The 13,680-nt window shown below is 37.8% G+C and overlaps 1 protein-coding gene across 1 annotated transcript in view; it reads right to left on the bottom strand.

Moving 5' to 3' along the window:
• MRTFA (myocardin related transcription factor A) overlaps positions 1-13,680 on the bottom strand; it is a 170,798-nt gene that overhangs the window by 123,256 nt on the left and 33,862 nt on the right. Inside the window, exon 3 of the mRNA XM_007454102.1 lies at positions 2,809-3,070. Coding sequence (XP_007454164.1) covers positions 2,809-3,070 — 262 coding nt within the window. The remainder of the gene's footprint in view (positions 1-2,808; positions 3,071-13,680) is intronic.

Raw genomic sequence — 13,680 nt, 5'->3', positions numbered from 1 at the left:
GGAGCCTGTGCTCCGCAACGGGAGAGGCCACAACAGTGAGAGGCCCGCGTACCGCAAAAAATAAAAATAAAAAAAAATTAAAAAAAAGAAAGAAAACTGCTTGAGTGTCCACTATTTCCCAAAATAAAAAATGCCTGAGTTTCCATTACATTTCCCACTACGCATGTAAAACAGAGTTCTTGCCACAAACAAGTAAACCATTCATCTATTTATTCAACAAATATTTATTGGGTGCCCACTATGAGCCAGGAGTTGAATATACACTGTGAATAAAATAAAGTTTCTGGACTCATGAAATGTACTATCAGAGAGGGGAAATGCAGACAACAAACATATATACACACATGTACAAACACATACACACACACACACAGGTCATAATAAGTGCTTAGAAGAAAAACAAAGCAGGATAGAGAGTAATGGGAGGTGCTATTTTAATAAGATAGGCAGGAAAGGCCTCCCAGAGAAAATAACATTTGTGCAGGAACTTCAGTGACAGCACAAGTATCAAGGCCCTGGGGCAGTAGCATACTTGATATGTTCAAGAAATAACAAGAAAGTAAGTGTGGCTGGAATAGAGTGAGCTGGGGAACAGAGGTAAGAAATCAGGTGATGTTGTTCATGGGTTAGCTGTGAGGTAATAGATTTAAGCTACAAAAAAAAAAAAGAAAGAAATCAGGTGAGAGGTGATACCAAGACCACGTCGTAAAAACTATGATTTCATCATAAGCCTCATGAGAAGATACTGAAGAGTTCTGAGAGAGGAGTGTGACAATGTCTGATTTCAGTTTTCAAAGGCCCACTGGGTGGAGAATTCCAATTACAACACAGGGTGATGAAGTACGAAGACAAAGGGCAACTGGACAAACACAAAGAGGGACACCTAACACTGAATATGAGTGAGGACAGGCTCCTCAAAGGGAGTGATGTCTGAACACAATACTGAAGGACAAGTAAGAGTTAGCAAGAAGGCAGCAGGGTGGGGTTTGGTGGGGAGGGGGGGGCGGGTTTCCCAAATGGAAGGTACAGACGTAGAAAAGCCAGAGGAGTTTTGAAAAGGTTTGGTATTTCTAAACCCCAGTATCAAAGAGTCAAAAAATATTTTATAAAAATATACCACTTATAATGTCTACCCCCAAAACAGATACCAGGGAATATACCTAATAAAATATTTGCATAACCTTTATGGAAAAAATTATAAAATCTGTGGGTAGATATTAAAGGCAGCCTTTTTAATTGGAGAGATAAAACTAACTAATGGACAGGAAGACCCAATATTTAAAATGTATATTCTCCCCCTTAACCTATAAATGATATATTTCAAATCAAAATCCCAGCAAGAACTTCACAGCATGATTCATAAGAGCCTCAAACTAAAACAAACCAAATATCCATCAAAAGTAAAAATGGACAAATTACATTCATAAAATGGACTGGTTATATAGCAATGAAAATGAACTATTGCCACACACAATTCAACCCAAATGAATTTCAAAAACATAAAAGAAGCCACCAACAGAACACCATACAGCATGATTCCATTTACATCAAGTTTAGAAACAAGCAAAACTAAACTATTGTGTTAAAAGTCAGGATGGTAGTTTCGTCTGATCAGGAAGAGGGAGTACTGATTGGAAAGAAGCACAAGGGGTGGTTCTGGGGTGCTGGAAATATTTTATTTCTTTATTAAATAGTAATTACGCACAGGTGTACTCACTTTGTTTGTAATAACAACCAGGATGCTTACAATTTGTGTTACTCTGTATCAGCGTCATACCTCAATAAAATGGAAATATACTGATGTCTGCAATTTACTTTGAAATGTATCCAAAAAATAAGGTGGATTGATGGACAGTGGGATGGATAGATCTACTATAAAGAAAATATTATAAAATGTTAATGGTAGAATCTGAGTGGTGGATATAAAGGTGTGCAGTGTAAAACTCTCTATTTCATCATATGTTGGAATTTTTTCATAATAAAGTGTTGGATGAGAAAACCCCAATGGGTTTTCTTATAGAACTTCACAAGCTAATTCTAAAATTATGGAAAAATAAAAGGGCAAGATTAGCCAAAACAACTTTAAAGAAGAAAAAGGCAAAGAGAGACCTGTCCTAACAGATGGCAACAGTAACTAAAATGATGTAAAGACACAGAGATAGAGAGATCAGTGAAACAACAGAGAGCCCAAAAACTAACTCCTGTACACAGAGAAACAGAATAAAGCTGGCATTAAAGATCACTAGGGAAGCGAATTCTCTGGTGGTCCAGCAGTTAGGACTCCACACTTCCACTGCAGGGTGCATGGATTTGATCCCTGGTCAGGAAACTAAGACCCTACATGCCATGTGGCACAGCCAAAAAAAAAGATCACTAGGGAAAAGAAGAACTATTCAATAAATGGTGATTCACAGATTAGAAGAAATTACAGAATACCTTTAATAACTCACAGGGAAAATAAATATTGAACAATAAACACAAGTTGCTGAAGAACACATACAATATAGTTCTCCCTCTCCAATTAATATATGTATTACATAAATGTGTACATGGGTTTACAAAATGAGAACTATTACATAGGGAGAAGCAAAGAAGTAGGAAAAAAAACCCAGAAACCAATTATGATAACCCACGCAGGAAATGTTGGGCTTACAATGACCACCTAAACTTATCATTTCTCTATTTTATAAGAAATATTAACATTATAAGAAACTTTCAAGAGACATAAAACAAAGTAAGGATCTATGACATTAGAAACATGAAGACCTTGGTTCAATCAGGCAATTCAATAATTCCATATCTACTCACCATTCTTCCGCTCACTAAGTGGAGGCAAATTGGGATTCCTGCCAGGATGGAGGCCTAGGGTCAGCTCGGGCTGCAAGGAGAGCTCCTGCAGTTCATTGGCAACAGCTTCGCTTTGGGGGCTGGGTGCCGCGGACAGGGACACCAGCACTGGTTCATCATCATTTTCGCCAGCCCCTCCTCCGTCCAGCCCATTCACAGCAATGACGGAAGGGGGCAGGCACACTACACTGGAGAAATCCACCTTGGCTTTCGTGATGGCAACCTGGAAATGGAAGGAGAAATAAAAAGTTTAGTTATGGAAAAAAGACTATTCCACTGAGTACAGGCTGAATACTAATTATTATAAATTACAGTACTGGTGAGCTACCACTATTCTTAAAAGCTTTTTGTAAAGTAAACTAGCATCATTATTAAATTTTTACTATGCTCATAGAGTGCATGAGATTTCAAGTCCGATAAGTGTCCTCAACTATTATCACTCAGGAGGATAATGTATGACTGAAATAAAACCAACACACACACACACACACACACACACACACACACACACACGTCTAGTGGGATAAAAGGAAATAGTGGTCAAGGAGAAATAGCTATGAGATAAATGTTACCTTCCAACTACTAAGGAAAAATATCTTGTGAAATAATACTTAATGAGTACAAGGTATTAAAGTATCATATTGTACCAACATAATCCAGGGGAGAAAATTTCTTTAAGAAAACAATCCCCAGGGCTTCCCTGGTGGCGCAGTGGTTGAGAGTCCGCCTGCCGATGCAGGGAACATGAGTTCGTGCCTCGGTCCGGGAAGATCCCACATGCAGCGGAGCGGCTGGGCCCGTGAGCCATGGTCGCTGAGCCTGTGCGTCCGGAGCCTGTGCTCCGCAAAAGGCACAAAAAAAAAAAAAAAAAAAAAAAAAAAAAAAAAAAAAAAGAAAACAATCCCCAAGCCACTAGATTCCACAAAGAAATATAAAGAGATGTCTGCTTGATAATGGATATTAGCTTAATTTTTAAAAAATTTTTTATATACTTTTTACAGGTTACTTTCCATTTAAATATTGGCTATATTCCCCATTTTGTACAACACATCCTTGATCCTTACACCCAATAGTTTGTACCTCCCACTCCTCTTCCATCCATATTGCCCCCCCAACACTGGTAAGCACTAGCTCGTTCCCTATAAGTCTGCTTTTTTGTTATATTCATTAGTTGATTGTATTTTTTAGATTCCACACGTAAGTGATATCATACAGTATTTGTCTTTCTCTGTCTTACTTCACTTAGCATAATGCCCTCCAAGTCCATCCATGTTGCTGCAAATGGCAAAATTTCATTCTTTTTTATGGCTGAGTAGTATTCCACTGTGTTTATATACCATGTCTTCTTTATCCACTCATCTGTTGATGGGCACTTAGGTTGTTTCCATATCTTGCCAATTGTAAATAATGCCGCTATGAAAACTGGGGTGGCATGTATAGTTTCGAATTAGTGTTTTCTTTTTTTAGCTCAAATATTTTAACCCAACTGAATATTTAATCACAGGACCCAGGAATGGAATATTAAAAACAAAACATATGGCAACCCGAGAAAGAACAAGATCTTTAAAAATGAAAAAGAGAAGCTGGCTTCCCTGGCAGTGCAGTGGTTGAGAGTCCGCCTGCCGATGCAGGGGACACGGGTTCGTGCACCGGTCTGGGAAGATCTCACATGAGGAGCGGCAAGGCCCGTGAGCCATGGCCGCTGAGCCTGCACGTCCGGAGCCTGTGCTCCGCAACGGGAGAGGCCACAACAGTGAGAGGCCCACGTACTGCAAAAAAAAAATAAAATAAAATAAATAATTTGAAAGTCTTTTTAACAACGGGAATTAATGGTTAAGGGAATTAAGACTATATTCATCCACCAAATGCTGTGGAATTATTAAGAATAACTTTTACAAATTAAAATGTGGAAACTGTTTATCTAAAATTAAGTTTACAAAAAGATAAAAACACATATTCATATAAAAATATTATACACAGAAAAGAAGACCATAAGGGAATTTACCAAAACACAAAATGGGTTTTGTTTGTTTGGACTATGAAAATTTTTACTTTCTTTAGTTTCCAAATTTTCTCTAAAACACACATATTGCTTTCATAATGAAAAAGCTATAATTCTTAATCTAAAAAGGGGACCTAGGAGTTCCCTGCAGACTTTAGTGAGGACTTTAATCTGCTTCAGATTAAGAAACCAACAAAATATTGGAAAGCCATGAAATGAAGAAAGGCACTGAAAACTAAAAGGACCATCACATTCTACCTTCATATAAGGCTATAATGTGCCAAACCTGACTGTAGTTCTGGTTGCTCTTCATAAAATGTAAAATGGAATGGAAAACACCAGATAAGACCAATTAAGAAGGGGGGATGACATTAAGAAGAATAAAGACATTAAGAAGGATTCTCTACTCCAAAAATGCTAAAAGAAAGTGAGGCAAGTTCAAAAAAAAAAAAAAAAAAGATGCAGAGAATATTTTTTGACATGTAAAAAAAAAAAAAAAAAATATATATATATATATATATTAGGAACTCAATAATCTAAGAGGTAGTACGGGCAAACCTTGGGAAAAGAATTTTTTGAGGGTTTGAACAATTTTAGGAATTAAAGAATAACAAATGTTTACCAAGAAAACCCAGAATCTGAACTTCAAAGAATTTTTTCCCATCTTGCCTATGACTTACCATCATTTAAGCCATGTCTCTATGTGTACTGGGAAAAAACAACTGTTATACATGATTAATCCACCTGGCTTTTTCTTTGCCACTGACCCTGAAAGAGAATATTTGCTTTCCTTAACAGCAGCTTTTTCAGGCTAAAAAATTCAATTTTATGATATTTAACAATCCTTTGAGACCCAAACTCCTTAGGAAAGAGTCCTCAATACCCTTCCCCACCCTGAAACATATGAGCGTGCTCACATATACATGCACACATGGATGATGGCACTGAGATGTGAGTTAAAAAAAAACCAAAAAACACTCTTAATTGAGTCCTAAAGGAAAGCAGGAGGAGGATAGTATCAAAACTTCTGCCTTGGGCTTGCCTGGAGGCGCTGTGGTTAAGAATCTGCCTGCCAATGCAGGGGACAAGGGTTCGAGCCCTGATCCCGGAAGATCCCACATGCCACGGAGCAACGATGCCCGTGCACCACGACTACTGAGCCTGCGCTCTAGGGCCTGCGAGCCACAACTACAGAGCCCACACGCCTAAAGCCCGTGCTCCGCAACAAGAGAAGCCACCGCATTGAGAAGCCCATGCACTGCAACGAAGAGTAGCCCCCGCTCACCGCAACTAGAGAAATCCCATGCACAGCAACGAAGACTCAACGCAGCCAAAAATAAGTAAAATAAAAATAAATAAATTCATTAAAAAAAAAAAAACTTCCACCTTAAGACCTAGGAAAAGTAGCTTCACATACAGTAACAGGTTTTCAATAAACAGTTGTTAATATACAATGGAATATTATTCAGCTACAAAACAGAAGTAAATACTGCCATTTGCAAAAACATGGACAGACCGTGAGGGCATTATGCTACGTGAAATAAATAAGACAGAAAAAGACAAATACTGTATGATCTCACTTATGTGGAATCTAAAAAACAAACAGAAAAACAAAAATAAAAACAAACTCATGGGGGCTTCCCTGGTAGCACAGTGGTTAAGAATCCGCCTGCCAATGCAGGGGACATGGGTTCGAGCCCTGTCCGGGAAAATCCCACATGCCGCGGAGCAACGAAGCCCATGCGCCGTAACTACTGAGCCTGCGCTCTAGAGCCCGCAAGCCACAACTACTGAGCCCGCGTGCCTAGAGCCCGTGCTCCGTAACAAGAGAAGCCACCACAATGAGAAGCCCACGCACCACAATGAAGAGTAGCCCCCGCTCGCCACAACTAGGGAGAAGCCCACGTGTAGCAACAAAGACCCAACACAGCCAAAAAATAATAAATAAATAAATAAGAAAACCTCATTAAAAAAAGAGATCAGACTTGTAGTTACCAGCTGTTGGGGTGGGAGGTGGAGGAATTGGATGATGGTTGTCAAAAGATACAAATTTCCAATTATAAGATAAGTAGAGTTAACACTGCTATATGGTATATCTGAAAGCTGTTAAGAGAGTAAATCCTAAGAGTTCTCATCACAAGGAAAAAAAATGTTTTTGTATTTATATGAGATGATGACTGTTAACAAAACTTATTGTGGTAAACATTTCACAATATATGTAAGTCAAGTCACTAACACCGTAAACTTATACAGTGCTATATATCAATTACATCTCAATAAAACTGGAAAAAAAAGTTGTTAAATCATTATAGATTATATGAGTTCATACCTCTCATTAGAAAATGGAGAAATTTAACTGACATGGTAACAACTGTGTGTGTACGCAGTAGACAGACCCTGCAAATAGTATTTGCACATTAACAGCCACTTGGTAAATGCCTGTCTGAAAAAGACAGAAGCAAATGAAAGATATTTAAAGACAGTCTGGGGACCAAGACAGGCAAGTCTTGAGGAAAACCTGAACAATACAAGAAGACTGTATGAAAAAATACAGAAAAATTAAGAATAACGTTTGGAAGTCAGGATAGGAACCAGCAAACCTCATTCCACTTAAGTACTCCAATTTGCTGGGGTAGAATCATAGTTTCATGTAAAAAGTTCTTAACCAAACAGCAAAATCCCATTATTTCAGACTTCACTGATATCTGTGATACCATAACGAAGTATGAGATTAAGAAATATTTTATGCTACTTGAGGGAGGGGTAGGATAAGAGTGCCACCAATTTTATAGTGTTTACCAGATTAAGAGAAAAACTAAAATACTGCCTCATAATGCATAATTCTTTACACGATTACAAAAGAGACCAGCACATAACACAGTCAATGTTGATATGTAAATGTATATTTCTCATTTCAAATGAGATATTTTTCCATTAAAAATGGCCTGGCAGGGCTTCCCTGGTGGTGCAGTGGTTGAGAATCTGCCTGCCAATGCAGGGGACACGGGTTCGAGCCCTGGTCTGGGAAGATCCCACATGCCGCGGAGCAACTAGGCCCGTGAGCCACAACTACTGAGCCTGCGCGTCTGGAGCTTGTGCTCCGCAACAAGAAAGGCCGCAACAGTGAGAGGCCCGCGCACCGCGATGAAGAGTGGCCCCCGCTCGCCGCACCTAGAGAAAGCCCACGCACAGAAAAGAAGACCCAACACAGCCAAAAATAAATAAATAAATAAAATTACAAAAAAAAAAAAAGGCCTGGCAGTAGTGTTTACTGGACATAGAGTTTTAGCTTTGCAAGACGAAAAAGTTCTAGAGATCTGTTGTACAACAATGTGAATATACTTAACACTAGTGAGCTATACACTTAAAAATCATTAAGATGGTAACTTTAGTATATGTTTTTTACCACAATAATTTTTAAATGGCTTGGCAAGATCTCTGCTTAAGAAATAATTTACTAAACTAACTCATATTATTCATCGAGCTTGAAAGAATAAACTGTCTATTCTTTAAAGTGTCCCTTAATTTACTTTTCAGTAATTCAGAACAACCTTCCTCCTATTACTTTGAATTAGAAAATTATTATTATTGCTGAGATTTGGAGATCTGACATTCACATGTGTTACTGCTCCAAAAAGACAATAAAGATCCATCCATCACATGATGTCATGATTTCTCTAATGAAGTTTGAAGTTAAACTGCACGCATCTGTAATTCTGGTATGTACTTAATGCACATAACCAGTACTTCTAAAAAAATGATTTTTTAAAAAGAAAATGTGGACTATGAGCCCTAAAAAAAAGTCAACCCAAGTCAAGTGCCAGGCATAAAGAAAAAATGAAGAAGTTTAAAAAGTGATCTTTTTCAGAACTCATACATTCTTAATAGATTAAAGAAAGGAATATTAAATTCTGTAGTGACTTGGACCATGACTGTGCCTGCCACTGCCTGGAATGAAAGAAAAAGCAATTTGAAAAACTGCTTTACTGAGTGTTCCATTCAGAACTTATTTTAATAGCTTAGTAACTGATTAAGTTCCATATTTATAGATCATTAATGGCTTGAAGAGGTCATTTTAAAATTTTACATACCTATATAGTTTACCAAACATTTTTACTAGGCAAATTATATGCTACAGTAGTATTTAATTTAAAGATTTCCAAAGTTTCAGGATATAGCCTTTCAAAATGCTAACATTAAACGGTATTACAATAAAATTCTTCCATAAAAAATTGTAAGGGGCAGGAGGAACAGAAGAAACAAGAGAGACAGAACACTGGTGACTGAATACTGGGTATATGGAGATTCATTATACTATTATTCTCTCTATATTGGTGTATGTTTGCTAACATTCTTATAATGTTTTTAAAAAAAAAAATTTTTAAATAAGATTCTTCCATAGGACAAAGTGAAGACTTGGTGAGACATAAGGCAAGGTTTCCTTAATCTTGACCTTAGAAAATAAGCCAAACAAAAGTCAAGTATAAGCACTAACAAAAGAAAAGAGAGAATATTTAGCATGAAATATATACACTGGGAAGATTTATTTCTCTAGCAAACATATGACTTTCTACTCATTTTTAAATAGCCCACAGGAGAAAGTCCTAGTAAACTCTGACCATCTAGAGACAAGATCCAAAAATGTTGAGGAATCGCCATCATGGATTAAGTCTCCTCTACCAGTTCCTAAATATGCCTAAAGTTTTATTTACTGTAAAACTTGCATGAAAAAGAAAAGCTAAAAGAGTAATAGTCATCTCAGATTATACATACATTATTTAGAAAAATTAGAGTTATATCTCAAAATACTTTCTGAAATGTCTCAAAGGAAAGATAATTAAAATAACCAAAAGAAAAAATCTGCATCATGTTTTAGTGTTGTAAATTTATAATTCTACTGAGTCCAAAATCAAACTTTCTTTCTCATCATAGGATCACCAACTCCAATTTTTTGGCTGCTGATTCACATACGATCAGTAGCAGCCAGAACAAAAACAACATGGGGGCAGGGTCATCTCCCACAACCCATCTGTTTCCCTCTCTTGCTGGCTTGATTCCCCCTCATCTTTTCTCCACCCCACCCCCTTTTTGGGCTGCATGCCTTCTGCTAGTGCCGAGCGGCACATGTAACTAGACGCAATAGCACAAAATGTGTTAGAGAAATGGAAGAGCTCAGGCAGACAGCTGATAACTCTAAAATAGTATATACTAACATGATTTTTTATTATGACCCATGACAAAGAGTTTCATACAACCAAATGATATTACTCTTCTGAAAAAAATTTCTCTGTATAAAAAGTGTTTTTTAATCAATTAATGAATCTTTTTTTAACTGTACAGATTTTTACTCTTATTTTCCTTGATTTATCTTCAACAGATAAACCAAAATCTTTAAAACTCTTACTGTCTAAGCAGATATATAGATATACAGATATAGATATAGATATATAATTTGACACAAAGCAATTTGAGAACAAGTATTTTCTGAGAGCTAACTATGTACTCGGTACTGCCCTAGATCCTACAGTGAAAGGTGAGGAAAACATCGAGCCTTGCCTAGCTAGCTGCCCTTATCTCTGTTACTACCATCCCCATTATCTTCAGATGTCTTAAAAACTACTCAGGCTACTACAGATGGCAAAGAAAAGGCCTTTCTGCTCCCTCTTCATCTTAGAAGTCATCCAAAACCAAGGAGTACAAGAAACAGGAAAATATAAAATCTAACTCAAAACAACAGAAAGCACATGAAGAGTGGTATGGCAGATTAAAGATGACTGCAAATTCCCTGACACTTCTCCCATTGGTAGGTGAGGTCTATTTCCCCTCCTCTTGAATCTAAGCTGGGCTGTGACTGCCTTAACAATGCACTACAGTGAAAATGATGCTATGCCAGTTCCAGGTCTAGAGTTTAAGGAGACTGGCAGCTTTTACCTTGATCTTTGGGAGCGCTGTACTCTCTGAAGTCCAACTGCTCTGACGGAGAGACCATAAGAAGAGGTCTCAAGACTACACTGAAAAGAAAAGGGATCTAGCTAAGACTAGCCTTCCAGACATCCCCACCAAGGTGTCAGGCCTGTATACTCCTGGACACCTCCCAGGCATGCCCAGTCACTTGCTGAATGCCACCATGTGGACCCAAGTTAACAAACACCATGTGGAGCAGAAGAACCCCCAAGCTAAGCCCCACCCAAATCCCTGACCCACAACACTGTGAGATACAATGAATGACATCAGATTTCTTAACATCAACATTGGAAACTGACATAATAGAGTATGCTTTCAAATTCTCAGGAAAAAAATTATTTTCAAATTGGAATTGCTTATATAGACTATCAATCAAGTAGGAAGGCATTCCATGTAACAAAAATCTTACCTCCCAAGTAATTTTTTCAGAAAGTTCCATGAAGCTACAGCTCTTGCTCACTTCAGGGTTTCAGCGCCTCCTGATCATTCTACAGGGAATCAGTCATCCAAGTTTTTCCTCTTATCCCAACAAAACAGATAAAAGGTAACAATATAGTACTGCCTCTTCAATACCAACAGTCCAAGGCTCTTCAGAGTACCTGCTTCATTTCTCACACTCCCCTTTAAGCACCCACTGCTCCCACCATATGTTGCTTTTTCTACTTGTGACAGCCTAGAACTGCTTCTTCTTCCCCAACCTACCCCCTTCTCCCTATTATCCAACCCCTTCCAAAAGGCTATGCTTCCATAAGATCCCAGGCTTGCTTCTCACTGCTTACTTTTACGACTATTAAAATGGATTGATCCTCCACTAGGCAGTTAAGTTCACTGAGGAAAGGAATTCCATTCTAATGTCCTTCTGACTCAAGTACCTAGATATCATACTTGACGCAGAACAAGAACTCAAACATTTGTTCATTTACTGACTATATTAATCTCATGGCAACCACATGACATACACAATCAAAGCCAGCACTGCTACAGAAAAAAAAAAGAGGGAAAAAGGTTCTGTCACAGGTAGGTATTTATGTTTAAATAGAAATACACAGAAGATCAGAAAAGGCTTCCTAAGAGAGGTAATATTAATGTTTGGGAAGAGTCATAAAAAATAGGTAGTATTACAAAACAGAAACAGGCTCACAGACACAGAGAACAGACTTGTGGTTGCCAAGGGGAAGAGGGTGTGGGGGAGGGAAGTGTCGGGAGCTTTTAGATACAGGATGGATAAACAAGGTCCTACTATAGAGCACAGGGAACTATAGTCAATAACCCGTGATAACCATAATGGAAAAGAATACGAAAAAGGATATACATAACTGAGTCACTCTGCTGTACAGCAGAAATTAACACAACATTGTAAATCAACTATATGTCAATAAAATTTTTTTAAATAGGTAGTACTGACAAGATTCACTTACTTCTCATTCATTCTTTCGATAAATATCTACTGAGTAGCTACTACACGCCAGGTACTGTTCTGGGTGCTACGGGATACTACAGTGAATAAAACAAAGTTCCTGCCCTCAGGGAGCTTATATTCTTCCAGGAGACAGAACAGCATGAACAAAAACATGGATGTGAGAAAGTGTGGAGTACGTTCTAAAAGGGCAATCAAGTACAAGACTGTACTTGTACAATATACGAGATATGACTGGAACAGCAAGCTGAGTTTCACTCTAAGAAGTAGGGAACATAACACAACATTGTAAATCAACTATAGTCCAACATAAAATAAAAATTTAAAAAAAAGAAGTAGGGAATAACATGGTCAAACCATGTTTTAGAGAATTAATCAGGCAGTGCAATAAATACTGGCTTGGAAAAAAGGAATATGAGATTGGGAAAAAAGTTACAAAGCTATTTTCACTAGGCAAAGTATAATTTACTGAGATCCTGAATTTGGGTAGCAAATGTAGAAAGATGGGAACTGTCACACACAACATGGAGTCATACCTGGCACAGAGCAGAAACTCTACTCTTTGCTGAGTTCATGCTGAATGAATGAGACAGAATTTATAAGTGATAGGACATGTTTGTGTTTGGTTGTGGGGCTGAGGAAAGGGAGGTGTCAAGATGACTCCAAGGTTTTAAGCCAGAGTGACTGATAGAACGGTGATTCTACTAAAAGAAGCAGGCAAGAAAGGAGGACATTTATCTGAGAGGATGACCAATCTGATTCTGGGTACTGGGTGCAGAAGCCAAAGCCAAATAATAGAAACATCATTTGAGTTTCCATCATATACATGAGAAGGAAAATATGGACATGAAAGTAGAAGGATAGAAACAAAAAGGAATACAAGAATAGGAAGAAAACAGAAAACAAAAAGCATAGTGATAGTATTAATAAGAGGAAAAGGCAGAGGTATAGATATAAGGGAATGAGAAATTGCTATCATACCTGACTCTGTTGATAACTCAGGAATTCCTAGTCTCAGATTGCCTACTTTGGTTTTAGAGCATCCCTCTGACTCCTAAAATTATCATATACAGCTGAGTATCTAATTACATATCGGTATTTTCTACTCACACTATTTTAGAAGAAGCTCAATAAAGCTGTAACTTTATAATGCTGAGGGGCAACCAGCTGTCCCTAAACTTAAAGACACAAGTAAGCTTAAGGGTTTATATAAAAGGACATGAACTTACCAGCTGGAAGAAGAAATAAGTAAAAACATTTAAAATAAAGAAAAGTAAGATATGTATTTTATCTGCAGGCTCAACTCCTTTTCTTTGTATTACCTCTCCACACCACTCTCTACAAGCCCCTGCCAGATACCCATAGCTTAGAACATAACTTAATGGTGTTGGGTACACATGGCAACACCTTTAACTGAGTGACACAAACTGCTTTTCAGTCTTAATGTCAC

The sequence above is a fragment of the Lipotes vexillifer genome, unplaced genomic scaffold, assembly GCF_000442215.2.
Source record: "Lipotes vexillifer unplaced genomic scaffold, Lipotes_vexillifer_v1.1 scaffold382, whole genome shotgun sequence".
Classification (NCBI taxonomy): Eukaryota; Metazoa; Chordata; class Mammalia; order Artiodactyla; family Lipotidae; genus Lipotes; species Lipotes vexillifer.
Note: the sequence above shows the minus strand (reverse complement) of the source record. Positions and strands in the feature narration are given on the sequence as shown.